Source organism: Centroberyx affinis, unplaced genomic scaffold, assembly GCF_046629955.1.
Source record: "Centroberyx affinis isolate AG114_WGS23_722 - 3 ecotype Tasmania unplaced genomic scaffold, CSIRO-AGI_Caff_v1 ptg003710l_1, whole genome shotgun sequence".
Classification (NCBI taxonomy): Eukaryota; Metazoa; Chordata; class Actinopteri; order Beryciformes; family Berycidae; genus Centroberyx; species Centroberyx affinis.
Genome location: NW_027281600.1, coordinates 176,145 through 189,354, shown reverse-complemented (window position 1 = coordinate 189,354; position 13,210 = coordinate 176,145). Strand labels below are relative to the sequence as shown.

Here is a 13,210-nt window from a genome sequence, read left to right as displayed (position 1 = left end):
CACACACACACACACACACACGCGTATGCACGATCACAAACGCATACGCACACACCTCACTCCCGGCGAAACCCCACAAAACACTCCACATCACAAAGCATCTCTCTGATCTCCGCCCCGAAACAAAACGAGGCCCCGTGAAAATAATGAGAGCGCCGAGCGGAAGAGACGGCGCAATGCTGACAGGAACGAAAATGTGATTAGAAGTTATCACTTTTTAATTACTTAGAGAGCGCATGTGAGTACAGGAGGACGGGGGAGAAAATCCTTGTCCTTTTGTATCCTAATAATTAGTCTAATTCAGAGGCTTTGCTGTCGTTCTTTTGACTGACGGGACCAGCAGGCCTCCGGGCGCTGTTGAGTGCTTACTTACAGAACCGCATGCTGCTTACAGAGCATCGATACCCGCTCTGTTGAAACTAATCGATCAGCAGTTCAGCTGCTTCTTCAAAACTCTCCTTTACTTGTATAAGATAAAGAAGACACATTTTTAAGGCTGGAGGAGAGAAGTTTGTCCACTTTGCGTAGTATATAAAGTATCACATTACATCACATTATCTAGTGCAGTGGTTCTCAAACTTTTTCACGTCAAGGACCCCTGAACTGACACAAATTAGACCACAGACCCCCATTTGATAAGATTTTGTCCCAGGGTCCCCCATCTGATAAGATTTTTGCTTTCAGATGTTTTATTACAGAAAGTGTATGAAACCCATGACCAAAATAGTCATACTTTCTGTCATTGTGTTACTTATGGATGGAAATATAGTGAAAATACACTATTCCCCTTTTTGCTGGGGACCCCCTGGAACCCCCTCAAGGACCCCTGGGGGTCCCCGGACCCCACTTTGAGAACCACTGATCTAGTGTACTTCTACTGATACAGATAAAGTATATGTATGCATCAATGGGAGTAGATTTCTACCCCAACCACATATTTTTGGTCATCGGTGATACTTGTTATTTTTCATTGGCCAAGTTGGCTTTTACATATTTGTCTGTCTGCACTGTCAACACACTGTAAGCTGGTTAGAATTAACTTTGTTCCATGCAAGTACAAGAACAGTCTGTGTGTATTTATTCAATTTAAGTACATTGGAACAGCTCTATGTATGATACAAAGTCCTGTGTATCATTCAGTGACGACACATCATGCCTGTAACTTCCAGCATGGGTCAAATAACAGTTATAAACACTTATTAACTTCTGTTTCCTGCATTGGACGAGAAGAGAGGGACAGTTCAGAGTGTGTCAGGTAAGCTGTCAGTTCCTGTGATTGTCTATACTTTCTGATCTTTCAACATCATGTTAGATACAGTAGAGGGACATCGAGAGTCCAGCAGTGATTGAGTTTTATTTCAGGATGCAAGGCTCATCACATCTATCAATCAGCCTCTGTTGTTCCGTTAGACTCTGTCGACACCTCAGAGAAGGACCGCTTCCTTGTTGTTTCAGCATATGTATGTGCGTGAGAGAGGGAGGGAGGGGGGAGGGAGAGAGAGAGAGAGAGAGAGAGAGAGAGAGAGAGAGAGAGGAGAGAGAGAGAGAGCATTCGCTTTATTATGTTTTGTTGTCTTTATATTTTTAGATGTGCTGTGTTGCTGTTGTGTATAACTGTTTCTGCGATGTAAGGAAAATCTTACCGCTCCAATAAAGCACTTTGAATATAATTTCACTGAACTGAATTGAGACGTAGATGGGAGGCTGAACATCAGTCAGTTGTTCCCTTATATCACTTGCTGACATGACAAAAGCAACATATGACATTGTAGGCGTTCCATGGGCCAAAAGGCTGTTATTGTTCGATGAGAGGAAAGCTGAGTAGGCGAGACAGAGGAGGTGAAGGCTGTGGAGGGATTCAACCCCAGACCAGCAGGGATACATGTGATGTCAGAGGCAGGGGGTCTTAACCACTGCATCACATGTAGGTAGAGTCAGGGAACATTAGTATTTTAACAGGTAAATAACCCCTACTCATTGATCATATCATCAAAATGCTTCATACATGGTCCTAGCAGTAAGTAAGGTATCTCAAAATACACTTCTGATGTCATTGCATCCACAAATTTGGGCCTAATGAGTGGTGATGTACGCAAAAAGCCAATGTTTGTGGTAGCAATAGGGCGGTTAGCCAAGGAAAACTTAACATTTTAATTTGACCCATTAATCTCTGTAGCCACTGAATGTGAATTGCGCTAATGACCTGCAGATTTGCATCTAATGGGTATTTTTAACAAATATGACCATACATCCGTGGATACATACAGGCTCTTTTCACAATGTCGTACAAGATATTACAGCGTCTAAAATGTTAATACATATTCATGAGAGCCCACACTAAGGCGGACGCGCGCGCACACACACACACACGCACACACAGGCGGGCGCAAACACACACCCGACACCTACACGCAGACAAACACGCTCTCTTACGAGGGGAGAAGCAGATGGCGGCGGCGGCTTAATGCGTCTCCATCATCATTACGTCTTTTGTGCGACCGGATCGGCGCTTCTTTCGTGAGCCGCTCCTCGTCGAGGCGCTCTACATAAATTTCCGCCACAATTTACCACTTAAAAGCGCCGGAGAGGCTCGCCCAATTAAAATGGGCGAGGGAAGAGAGACAGAGGAAAACGGAGAGAAAGAGAGAGAGAGAGAGAGAGAAAGGAAGGAGGAAAACATTCTTTCTCAGTATGTACTTGGGAGACTGATCTAGGTTTTGGAATAGGGAAAGGGGGGGGGGGGTATTTGCAAGGGCTGATGGGATTTATCTACTGTAAACTGGGAGTGATGGGTCGAGTGGGAGCAGATTCCTGCAGTCGACTGTCTGTCTGCAAAGGAACAGTACTTCTCTCTGACGGCTTTGCTGGTGGTGCTGCTTTTGAATGTGTGTGTGTGTGTGTGTGTGTGTGTGTGTGTGTGTGTGTGTATGTGTCTTTTGTGTGCATGAGTGTCTATACTGTACGTCTGGACTCAATGCTTTCAATGGTGGAGTACCTCCTGAGAAGTGAGAATTGTGTGTGTGCGCATATATGTATGTAATTCTTTTCTATGTTAGAGGGTCTGTACGTCTGAATTCAATGCTTTCGGTGATGCAGAACGTCTTGAGTGCCCGTGGGTGGTGTTTGTGTGTGTGTGCGTGTGTGTGTGTGTGTGTGTGTGTGTGTGTGTGTGTGTGTGTGTGTGTGTGTGTGTTTAGGGGACATCAAACTGTCTTTGAGGTGGAGGCCTGTGTTAGAGATAAGGGCTAGATCTCGCAGGGCTTCTACAGCTTCAACAGCCTTGATAGAGACAGGAGTGAAGGCTCTCTCTCTCTCTCTCTCTCTCCCCCCCCCCCCCCCTCTCTCTCTCTCTCCCTCTCTCTCCCTCTCTAAATCTCTCTCTCTAAAGCACAAATACCAGCAACTGTTAGATGAAGACTTGTAGAGGCTCTTCAAAGTGCACTTGTTATGCCAAGACTGCTGGGCCATTAATGAGGGCAAACTATTTTCGGAAGCAGCAACTTGGGTGTTTAAAAGGGTGTGTGTGTGTGCGTGTGTGTGTGTGTGTGTGTGTGTGTGTGTATGTGCATGTGTGTGCACGCAAATGTGTAGATATGTGAGTCTATGTGAGACAGCGAGTACTTGCATGCAAGTTTTTATCAAGGACTATGTGTTTATGAGTTTGTGCGCACAAGTGTGTTTTGTGTGCGTGTTTTACGTGTGTGTGTGTGTGTGTGTGTGTGAGTGTGTGTGTGTGTGAGTGTGTGCGCAGGCCCTCACTGTGTGAATATGCATCAGTCACTACAAAGCCCTGTGCGTCTTCGCGGAGCTCTTTGAAGTAGCGGAAAGGGAATAATCGGAATAACAACAGAGGAGAGAAGAGCGAGGAGAATAGGGGCGTGTGGACGCGTTTCCTGCGAGCGGGCGACTTTCAGGGGTCACCTGGGCGTGTGTGTGCGTGCGTGGGTGTGTGTGTTTATTGACAAAAAGTCCCCTATGAGGCAGGGATACTGCGTCCCGCTCCGTGTCGGGGTCAGAGGTCAACCATCGCAGGTAAACGGTCACTTCACACCTGCGGCGTGTCGACATGGACAGGCGTTGCACACGCGCTTCCTGCAGGTCCGTCGGGACTTGTGAGTGTGTGTGAGTGTGTGTGACTTCCTCTAGCGTTGCTGTGTCAACAAACCGGACAGGGACAGGAAGGCTGGAGTGTGCTCTGGGGCTTCAGTGTGTGTGTGTGTGTGTGTGTGTGTGTGTGTGTTGGAGTGGGAATTCATGTGTGTTTATAGGCAAAAGGGTATCAGCGTTAGGAGGCGCGCCCCTTCAAGAGGGCAAAGGAAAAACAGACACAATGTTTAGGAAATGGAAAAATTGGGGAGGATACGAGAGTGTATTCGAGAGAAAGAGAGACCGGGAGAGAGAGAGATAAAGGCATGCAGAGAAAGAGACAGAAAACGAGAGAACAAGAACGACGAACAACAGGGAATGCAGGTGATGCAAGAAAACAGCAGAAATGATTGACACAAGAAAGAAGAGAAGGGATACTGTGTGAGTGTGTTACATGATGTGCAAAGACATGGATGGTGTATGTGTGTGTGTGTGTGTGTGTGTGTGTGTGTGTGTGTGTGTGTGTGTGTGTGTGTGTGTGTGTGTGTGTGTGTGTGTGTGTGTGTGTGTACTCTCTCTCTCTTACCAGTTCCCGGGGCAGGAACATCTCCTCCTGCCGTGCCACCACCACACACACACTCTCCCCCTGCTTGGTGCTGCGCAGCATGGCCACAAGTTCCTCCTGGCTACGGCCCGTCATGTCTACACCGTTCACCTGCACACACACACGCGCACACACACACACACACACACAAAAGCACAGCGTATTATCCATTGGCAATGCTCTCCTCACAGGTATTCAACTACACTAGTGGATGAGCAGACTGGATAAGCTTTTATGTAGTTTAGTGAGGATCAAAGTCACAGTCAGATGCCCAGAGAGATCCTTTTATTTCCTTGCATTTCTCTCTATACTGTCTAGCCTATGGCCATGAGTTTTGCACTCTTTAATAGTGGTTGCTTGTAATGTTGGCGATGTAGGAATTCAAGCTTATTCTGCTTATTATGCTGTTGCTATGTGCAATGTGTCCTCTTAACCAGCAGGGGCACCGTAGAACTCAATCTGCAGTTACTAATGATGTTTTCTCTCTGTTGTTACTCCTGTTGTTATTGTTGCTCTTATACAGTGTGGGTGATCTACAAGCTGAGGCTGGCGTTACCTCCAGGATGCGGTCCCCAGGCTGCAGGCGGCCATCTTTGATGGCGGCGCCGCGCGGCAGGATGTTCTTCACCAGGATTGGCCCGGGCCCGTGGACCGAGGAGTCCCTGGTTACCACGGTGAAGCCCAGGCCCTCTGTGCCTGAGAGAACAAAAGCAGGCTGCGTCACGGTGTGCATTAGGGACATCAATACCCCTGCAGACGAGACTTAATTATGAATTTTATGACTTTTTAATTTAATTTTAATTGAATTCTTCTCTCCCTATCCCCTCACTTCCTCTCTCCTGCCCTCCTCCCTGCTTTGCCTCTCCTGCCCTCTCTCCTCTCCCCGGCTCTCCCCTCCTCTCCTGTCCTGCTGCACCCGGTCTGCGGTTTAGCGTCTTCCCCCACAGTAAGTACTGTTTAAGTGCCTGTTTTCCTCCAGGGGCTTGTTGCTTGGCTCAGCCACTGAGCCGGTGGGAGAAGGCTCCTCTCCTAGCCGGATTAGACAGACTCTGCCTTTAATTTCACGTGTGAGCAGGCCGAACGGTGGCTGATGATGGGAGGTGGAGGGAGAAGATGGAAGGAGGGAGGGGTGGAGGGGAGAAACAGAGACGGAGGCACCTGAGATATTATTCCCGTCTCTAGCTTCCCTCCCTGGGGACGCAACGTGATTTCCAGAAAGATTTTCCCTGTGTGTGAGCCCACATTTATCTGTGTGCGTGAGTGTGTGTGTGTGTGTGCGCCCACACACACACATGTGCATGAGCCATCAACCCCCAGAGCCTCCACCCTCTCCCTTTTTCACGGCCTCACAAGCCCCAAGCCATGAGTGAAATGTGCCACGCTCTGTATGTGTGTGTATGTGTGTGTGAGTGTGTGTGTATGCAGGGAGAGCAAAGCCGGCGCGGCATACTAAAGGCGGTGAGCGATGCTATCTGGTCTCCAAGCTAAGCCTCTGCCTGCCCTACATTAGCGCACCTAAACCTCACCGCCTGTCAATCACGGAGAGAAAGCGCCTGTTGCCAAGGGAGAAGGCGTTAGAAACCCCATAATATCCCCTGCTCTGATCTCGCATCAGGTGAGAGGGATAGAGGGAGCGGGAGAGAAAAAATCAAACAAAAGAAGGATAGAGGGAGAGGAGAGGAGAATGGGGGGGATGAAAAGGCGCTGGGAAAAAGAAAGAAACTAACAAAAAGACAGCCGTGAATAGAGCTTTGAGCCAGAGCTGGAGAGTGTGGAGCCCAATTTCATCTATCCTTTCAACTCTCTGGGTATCTCTAGTGTGTGTGTGTGTGTGTGTGTGTGTGCGTGTGTGTGTGTGTAGCCCAATTTTAGCTATCCTTTCAATGCCCCAAAAACACTACAGGTTGCTAAGGCAGGGCCTATTCACAGAACCAGGAAACCCATTCCCTTGCTATCAACAGATCAGCGCTGCAGCACCGATGTGTTTTAGCAGGGATAATGGATGCGGCGGCTCGGAATCCAGACTGATTCACTTTGGGTTAGAATCGAAAGATAAAACAACCAAACGCCATGTAAGCTTATCCCAGAAGATGAGAACAGTACAAGGTATTTTCAATGCGGCCTGTTGATCTGGTTTTGCAGTGGGAAATGCCAATATATCAATAATTGGCTTATCTTATTGTGCGTTCACGTGTTGGTGGGAAACTCCGAGTCGGCTGCTAAACATTGCAAGCATTGCATTCACTTGCCTTTTTGTCAGAAAATCAAACCCGGAAGACAAATGATAACCAAACATGGATTTGGCAGCTTCTTGCTATACAAAAGCAAAGCAACAATGCTGCCAGTTTCTTTGGGAGAATGAGGAAGTGTATCAGGTATGTGAGAAAGTAGATCTTACATGCATGAGTAAAAAAAAAAATTACGTGGTGTTGAGAAGTTATAGTTATTGCATCTTGGAAACTTTTCTCTGACTGCATGATCCGACTTTGAATGGTGCTTGCGGAATTTCCAAATAGGAAATTTGTTTTTGCAAAATATCTGATAGCACATGAATGCACAGTTAGTTATTTTTTGTCTGTGATGTGGTCAGAAGGTCTATATCTCTTAGGATGGTGAAACATTGGGCAATTTTTTTGGTCCGTGCAGGTGGGCAACACTCCCAGCAACAGGCAACAAATTGAGACAAAGGGTCAAGATGAGCAGCACTGAAATAACTCAACGGTGCCAAATAGTTGTTCTTAGTGTTACACAGTGTCAAGGTTCACTCTTATTATGGACAATTAAAGGGACATTCTGCTCCTTAACAGCATGTTTACCTTTCTTCAGGTCAATTTTAATCCTCTTGCCTCCCTTCTTGCTGGTGAGGCTGGCCAGGCCGGGCAGGACGGGGCTCATCCTGGCGGGGGGGCTCTGGCTGCGGGTCCCGGGGGTCGGGGAGGGGGTCCCCGCCCCGGCCGGAGGGCTGGGAGAGACTCTCTCCGTGGAGCCGTACCCGGACTGGAGCTCCGCCGGCGGCAGGGTGACCGGAGCCGGCTCGGGGGCACGTCCGCTCGCCTCGCTTCTAGCTTGGCGTCCGCTTTGGAATCCGGTTTGGGTTCCGGTTTGGCGTCGGCTTTGGCGCGGACCGGCATCGGACTCTTGGCTTTCGGGGAGGGGTTGTGGCCCTCGCCGGAGAAAAGCTGACCGATCAGGCTCTTCTCGTACCGCGGCTTGTTGGAGGCGGGCAGGACCTCCAGACGCACCAGAGCAGAGGTCATGGCCTGGCGGAAGAATTCCTGTGACCTGAGGAGTGGAGAGGAGGAGGTGAGCTCATCTTTAGGGGACAATATGCAATATGTATTTAAATTTTCTGGCATTTAGCTGGGTAAGTGACAACCTTCCTAGTAGGACACAGAGACATTGCAGGACATCAAAAGGGACCGAGAGAGTCAAGTAGGGAGACGAGAGAAAGAGAAGACGGAGCGAAAAGAATGAGGAGGGTGAATGAGGCTCGACCGTCTTTAATGGAGCTGTAGTTCAACTTTTATCGAGCGCTGAGCGACTCTTCCAGCTGGTCTGGGACGCTGCGGCCCCTATCAGATGGTGGAGGCCTTACAGCGGGCTCCTATTGCAGCTCTAATAGACTGGCATCAGGGCGACATTCACACGACACAGACAACACACCGGGACGTGGCTAAATGGGCCTATTCAAGAGAGAAAGAGAGAGAGAGGGGAGAGAGTCTAGGTGTGTGTGTGCTGGAGAAGTGAAGAAGGAAACGTGAGAAGAGCGAGAGAGAGACAGAGAGAGAGAGAGAGAGAGAGAGAGAGGGATCCATTCTTTTGTGAGAGTAGATGTGGAGGTGAGATAGGCGAGGCAGAGAATGAGGAGGATTTGTCTGTGCCTGATAGAGGAAGCAACAAAAGCGGCGGCAAAGTGAGTGACAGGTGAGCTATCTCGCTACAATGGTGGCAGGGTGAGAGGGAGAGGGGGATGCACGCACGCACACACACACACACACCACACACGCACACACACACACAAACACACACACACACACACGCACACACACACACACACAGACAAAGAGATGTGATTTTTTTTTCCCTTTTTAGGAGTTTTTTGGACATACAATTCTCATCTTATCTAATTGGACGAAACTTTGTTCCCTGCTTTTTACCTGATTGTGTTCCTAATCACATCAATCACTCACACACACACACACACAGATCTGAATTTTTAGGTGTTTTTCATAACTTTAGTTTTGTTTGGACATTCAACTCTTTCTAAGAATTTCTACAATTTTCCTGCTTTTTACTTGGTTTTGTTGTGTTGTGGTCACCTCCCTGAAACATTTATTTCCACACACACACGCACATGCACATGCACACACACACACACACACACACACACACACTGGCATACGTACTGTGCGAAGGTCTTGTCCAGGAGCGGGGTGTCGTTGATTTGGACGATACTCTCGTCCTCCTGGAAGATGTTGTCTCTCTTGGAGCGGCTGTTCGCCTCGATGCCTTTAATGTGCAGGCCAAGCGTCCTTGGAGTGGGAACGGATACAAACACACACACACACACAGAGTAGAGAATGAATGTGAATGCATGAATATGAATATGGTCACATCTGAACACATTTTCTCTGCAGTGTGTGAATTGTATGAAAATGAAGTGTATGAATCAACATTACCACCTGCCTTTCCTTAAGTGTGTGTGTATTTGATTACAAAGGAATGTGGTACAAACAGTGTGTGGAGCTGTATTTGCATAAAGTGTGCTTATATTTGTGCATGTGCATGTGCATGTGTGTGTGTGTGTGTGTGTGCTTACCGTCCGCTGAGAGAGGAGCAGTAGGGAACAACATGGATACCCAGGGGCCCCTGGTCGCCTGACAGCTCCACTGTCTTGGTCAGGGCGCTGTCAAAAAACACACAATCACAGTCAAATACACACACACACACATACACATACACAACAAATACACCTACACACACACCTTCACAGACATAGAGTATGCAGAGAATAGAGTATGCACACAGTACAAGTGCAGACAGTCATATAAGCACCCACACACAGACACATACACACACACATACATTGGAACATTCAAACACATACAATACACAGATTATGGACACAAACACACATGCATTATGCGCAGGTGCATACACACACACACACACTCAACCTTTTCATGTGCATACATTTCAAAATCCATTTACATTTTCCTCCGGGCTACACTGAGAGATACAAATTAGCTTACAGGTAGGCCTGCCAAAGAACAGAACGGTGTGTGTGTGTGTGTGTGTGTGCGTGTGTGCACGTGACCGGGACACAGGTGGCTACTTCACCCTTTATCTACCTGCTTCTCGACCACCCAATCTAGCCGGTGAACAAAAGAACAGAGCGGAAGATAAAGGAGAGAGGCAGACAGAGGGATAGATAGGGAGATGAAACAGAATGAGGTTCTCCAGCAATCTCTGCGGAGGCCTGAACTGTGGCTTTTAGCAGCAGATAAACAAGGACAATACAACTGGAGATAAACAGGAAGAGGGCTGCGTTTCATATTGTATGGCAAAGAGAGAAAGGACCAGTATGACAGGAGCGTGACAGAGCCACATCACAGGAAACCGCAGTCTGTGTGTGTGTGTGTGTGTGTGCCTTTGTGTCTTTTCAAAAACACTGCGGTTGGATGCGGATCATTGCTGTCATCATTAAAGCAGTATTATAATAGTGCGTGTGATTGTGCACATGTGTGTATTAAGCTTGATATCTTCAGAGGCTCATGTCATGCTATATTCAAGTCTGATGTTAAGAAATAAGTTAGTGATGGTTAATTGCATATCTCTATAGAATACTTTGTAAAGCACTGCACTGCAACAACTATCCATCTCAAGTCATTTAATTTATTCTATGATTCTAGTAGTGATCTGCCTTATTCTACCTCGATTCAGGATTGACACTGGAAACAACTTGACTGGATTTGAAGAGTGAATATGGGAATAAACGACTTAAAAGGGAATTTTGGTCTGTTGTATTCTATGCAGCTTAGTCCATCATACTAGTCCCATATAATACACTCTCTGCACTCTCTGTCATCAACTTTTGTCCTTGAGCCTCCGAATGCAGAAGAAGAATCTCGGAGGCAGGCCGTGCAGGTCTGGATGTTTCGGTCTGCAGACCTTATCCTCATAGTTTTTCAAAGTTACGTGAATGTAAAAAAGAAGAAGAAATGACAGGGTGCCCGCTTGGGTAAAAAGAAAGAAAGACGGACTGAGAACAAAAGCACTTAAGTTCAAGGTTTATGTGCTGCATGCGCGTACACAAGCCCAAGGACTAGCTGGGATCATTATAACACTCTCCTCTGTCACTGTCACCCTGCTCTCGTTAACCTCTGCCAGGGTCGCGCACGTACTGTACACACACACACACACACACACAAACATCCAATTTGCATTCTTATTGCTACATCTAGTGCTCACTCACAAACACCATCACTCACCTTCTTCTAAATTGAATTCACAGATACACACATGCATCAAATTTACATCTATTAGAGAACACAGTTACATCTAAATTGCACACGTGCACAACTCTTGTACTCCATCAAATACACACACGCATAGACACACACTTCGTCTAATTCGCTTTTAGTGATGATAAACAAGCACAACAATACGCACACACACACGCACGCACTCAAGTACACACCTGGTCGTGACTGATGTATATTCACACAGTATGCACAGCACACACACACACACACACACACAAACACACACACACACAGTTCTCTAGCCCATTTACATTCATAAAAAAAACAAACGGTGGCACAAACAAGCTCATCAGAGGCAGCCGCAGCTTGTTAGCGCCGCACGCTAATATGCAGAATAGCTCCGCTCACCCATTTTAGCATCCCACTGACACAAACACAAACAAACACAGCCATTCCACTGGGGGGGAGAGAGAGAGAGGCGAGGGACAGCGGGACGGATGAAAAGAGCAACGAGGAGAGAGACAGATGGAGCTCCCACTCTTGGTTGACTTCCTCTACATCAACGCGGGGCGAGCGCCTAACAAACTCGCGGCCGGGACTCCGCCGGCGCTCGCTCTCTCTCTCTCTCTCTCTCTATCTCTCTCCCTCTCCCTGGCTTCACCAACCACCAACCATCTGTTACCATGGCAAACTCCGTGAGAGCCACGCCGCTATTGTACCACGCTGCTGTCAAGACGCCGCTGTACTGTAAAATGCTGAAAAATCACCATCTGTCACTGCGGCCGAGTATTTTCCTGAGCAGAGTTGATTTTCTATAGCGCCGCTGCTGAAAGAGCGTTTTCTAATGTGTGTGTGTGTGTGTGTGTGTGTGTGTGGGGGGGGGGGGGGGGGTCTTGCGGTCGGCCGCTAAATTATCTGTACTCTTGTCACGAAGTAAGCGAACGAGACAGGTGAAGGGTTGGATGGGGGTGCGGGGTGGTGTTGTTCAAATGTTGCCATGGTTACTGTATGACTGACAGCTGGGGGAAGCGGAGATAAAACTCTCATCATGCCAGAGGTCGGGAAGTGACACGGCGAAAAAGAAAGGCTGGGGTCCCTGCCGGAAGAGGGAGGGGGGGAGGATGGCAATGCCGCTGTTGCCATGGCGAGACACACATCCACTCACCTGTACACACACATGCACACACACGAGAAGTGAGTCTAGCTTTAACAAAAGACCCTGGTCAGCCACTAGACCTGTCATCCAGAGCTATAGATCTCTATTTGATGCTGTTAACGATAAACACACAAAGCAGCAAATAGGTTATATTCAGCTGACAGGTCAATAAGGAGTGTGGCAGGCTGATATATTATTTAGCCTGTTAATGTCCCTATAAAATCCCTATAGTTAACATATGAGATAACCTTAACAATATTCATAATTATAATAATAATCACAACACCACCCTGCTCCCTTCATCGACCCCTCTCAACATTCATCCCATACAGATAAGAGACAATCCCACCCACCACATTATATGACGCGCCCACACACGCACACACACACACACACACACGCACACACACACACACACACACACACAGGCACATCGACCCACAAGGCAGAGGCTGCTTAATCCAGTCAGGCTGTCAAACAAAGACTAGAGTGTTAATCCTAGTCTCCCTTACTCCTCTGGATCCAGACGCCACACTCAGCTATGATCTGTCTGCTGCCACAGTGACATCAAAACACACACACACACACACACACACACACACACACGTCTTACCTGTAGTTAACCTGGCTCATCTTGGCAGTATGGCGGTCGGTTTGGAGTCGGTCCAAAGCTCCTCTCAGCACAGTGTTGACATCCTGTGAAAAAAACACACAAATACACACGGTCAAGATGATGATTACAGCTATAATGACTTGCATGACTCGCACACAAATGAACTGTTGCCACCTCCACACACACACACACACACACACACACACACACACACACACACTTGCAAAACAAACACTAGCCAGCCAGCGAACACAAGGAGGCCCGTC

The 13,210-nt window shown here is 47.6% G+C and overlaps 1 protein-coding gene across 1 annotated transcript in view; it reads right to left on the bottom strand.

Annotated features, from left to right (window-relative positions):
• Window positions 1-4,285: 4,285 nt before the first annotated feature.
• The window catches only part of LOC139662120 (partitioning defective 3 homolog B-like), a 51,445-nt gene continuing 42,520 nt past the window's right edge, over window positions 4,286-13,210 (bottom strand). Inside the window, 8 exon segments of the mRNA XM_071540725.1 lie at window positions 4,286-4,300; window positions 4,673-4,801; window positions 5,247-5,386; window positions 7,507-7,753; window positions 7,756-7,972; window positions 9,097-9,222; window positions 9,510-9,596; window positions 12,945-13,027. Of these exon segments, the coding sequence (XP_071396826.1) occupies window positions 4,286-4,300; window positions 4,673-4,801; window positions 5,247-5,386; window positions 7,507-7,753; window positions 7,756-7,972; window positions 9,097-9,222; window positions 9,510-9,596; window positions 12,945-13,027 (1,044 nt within the window).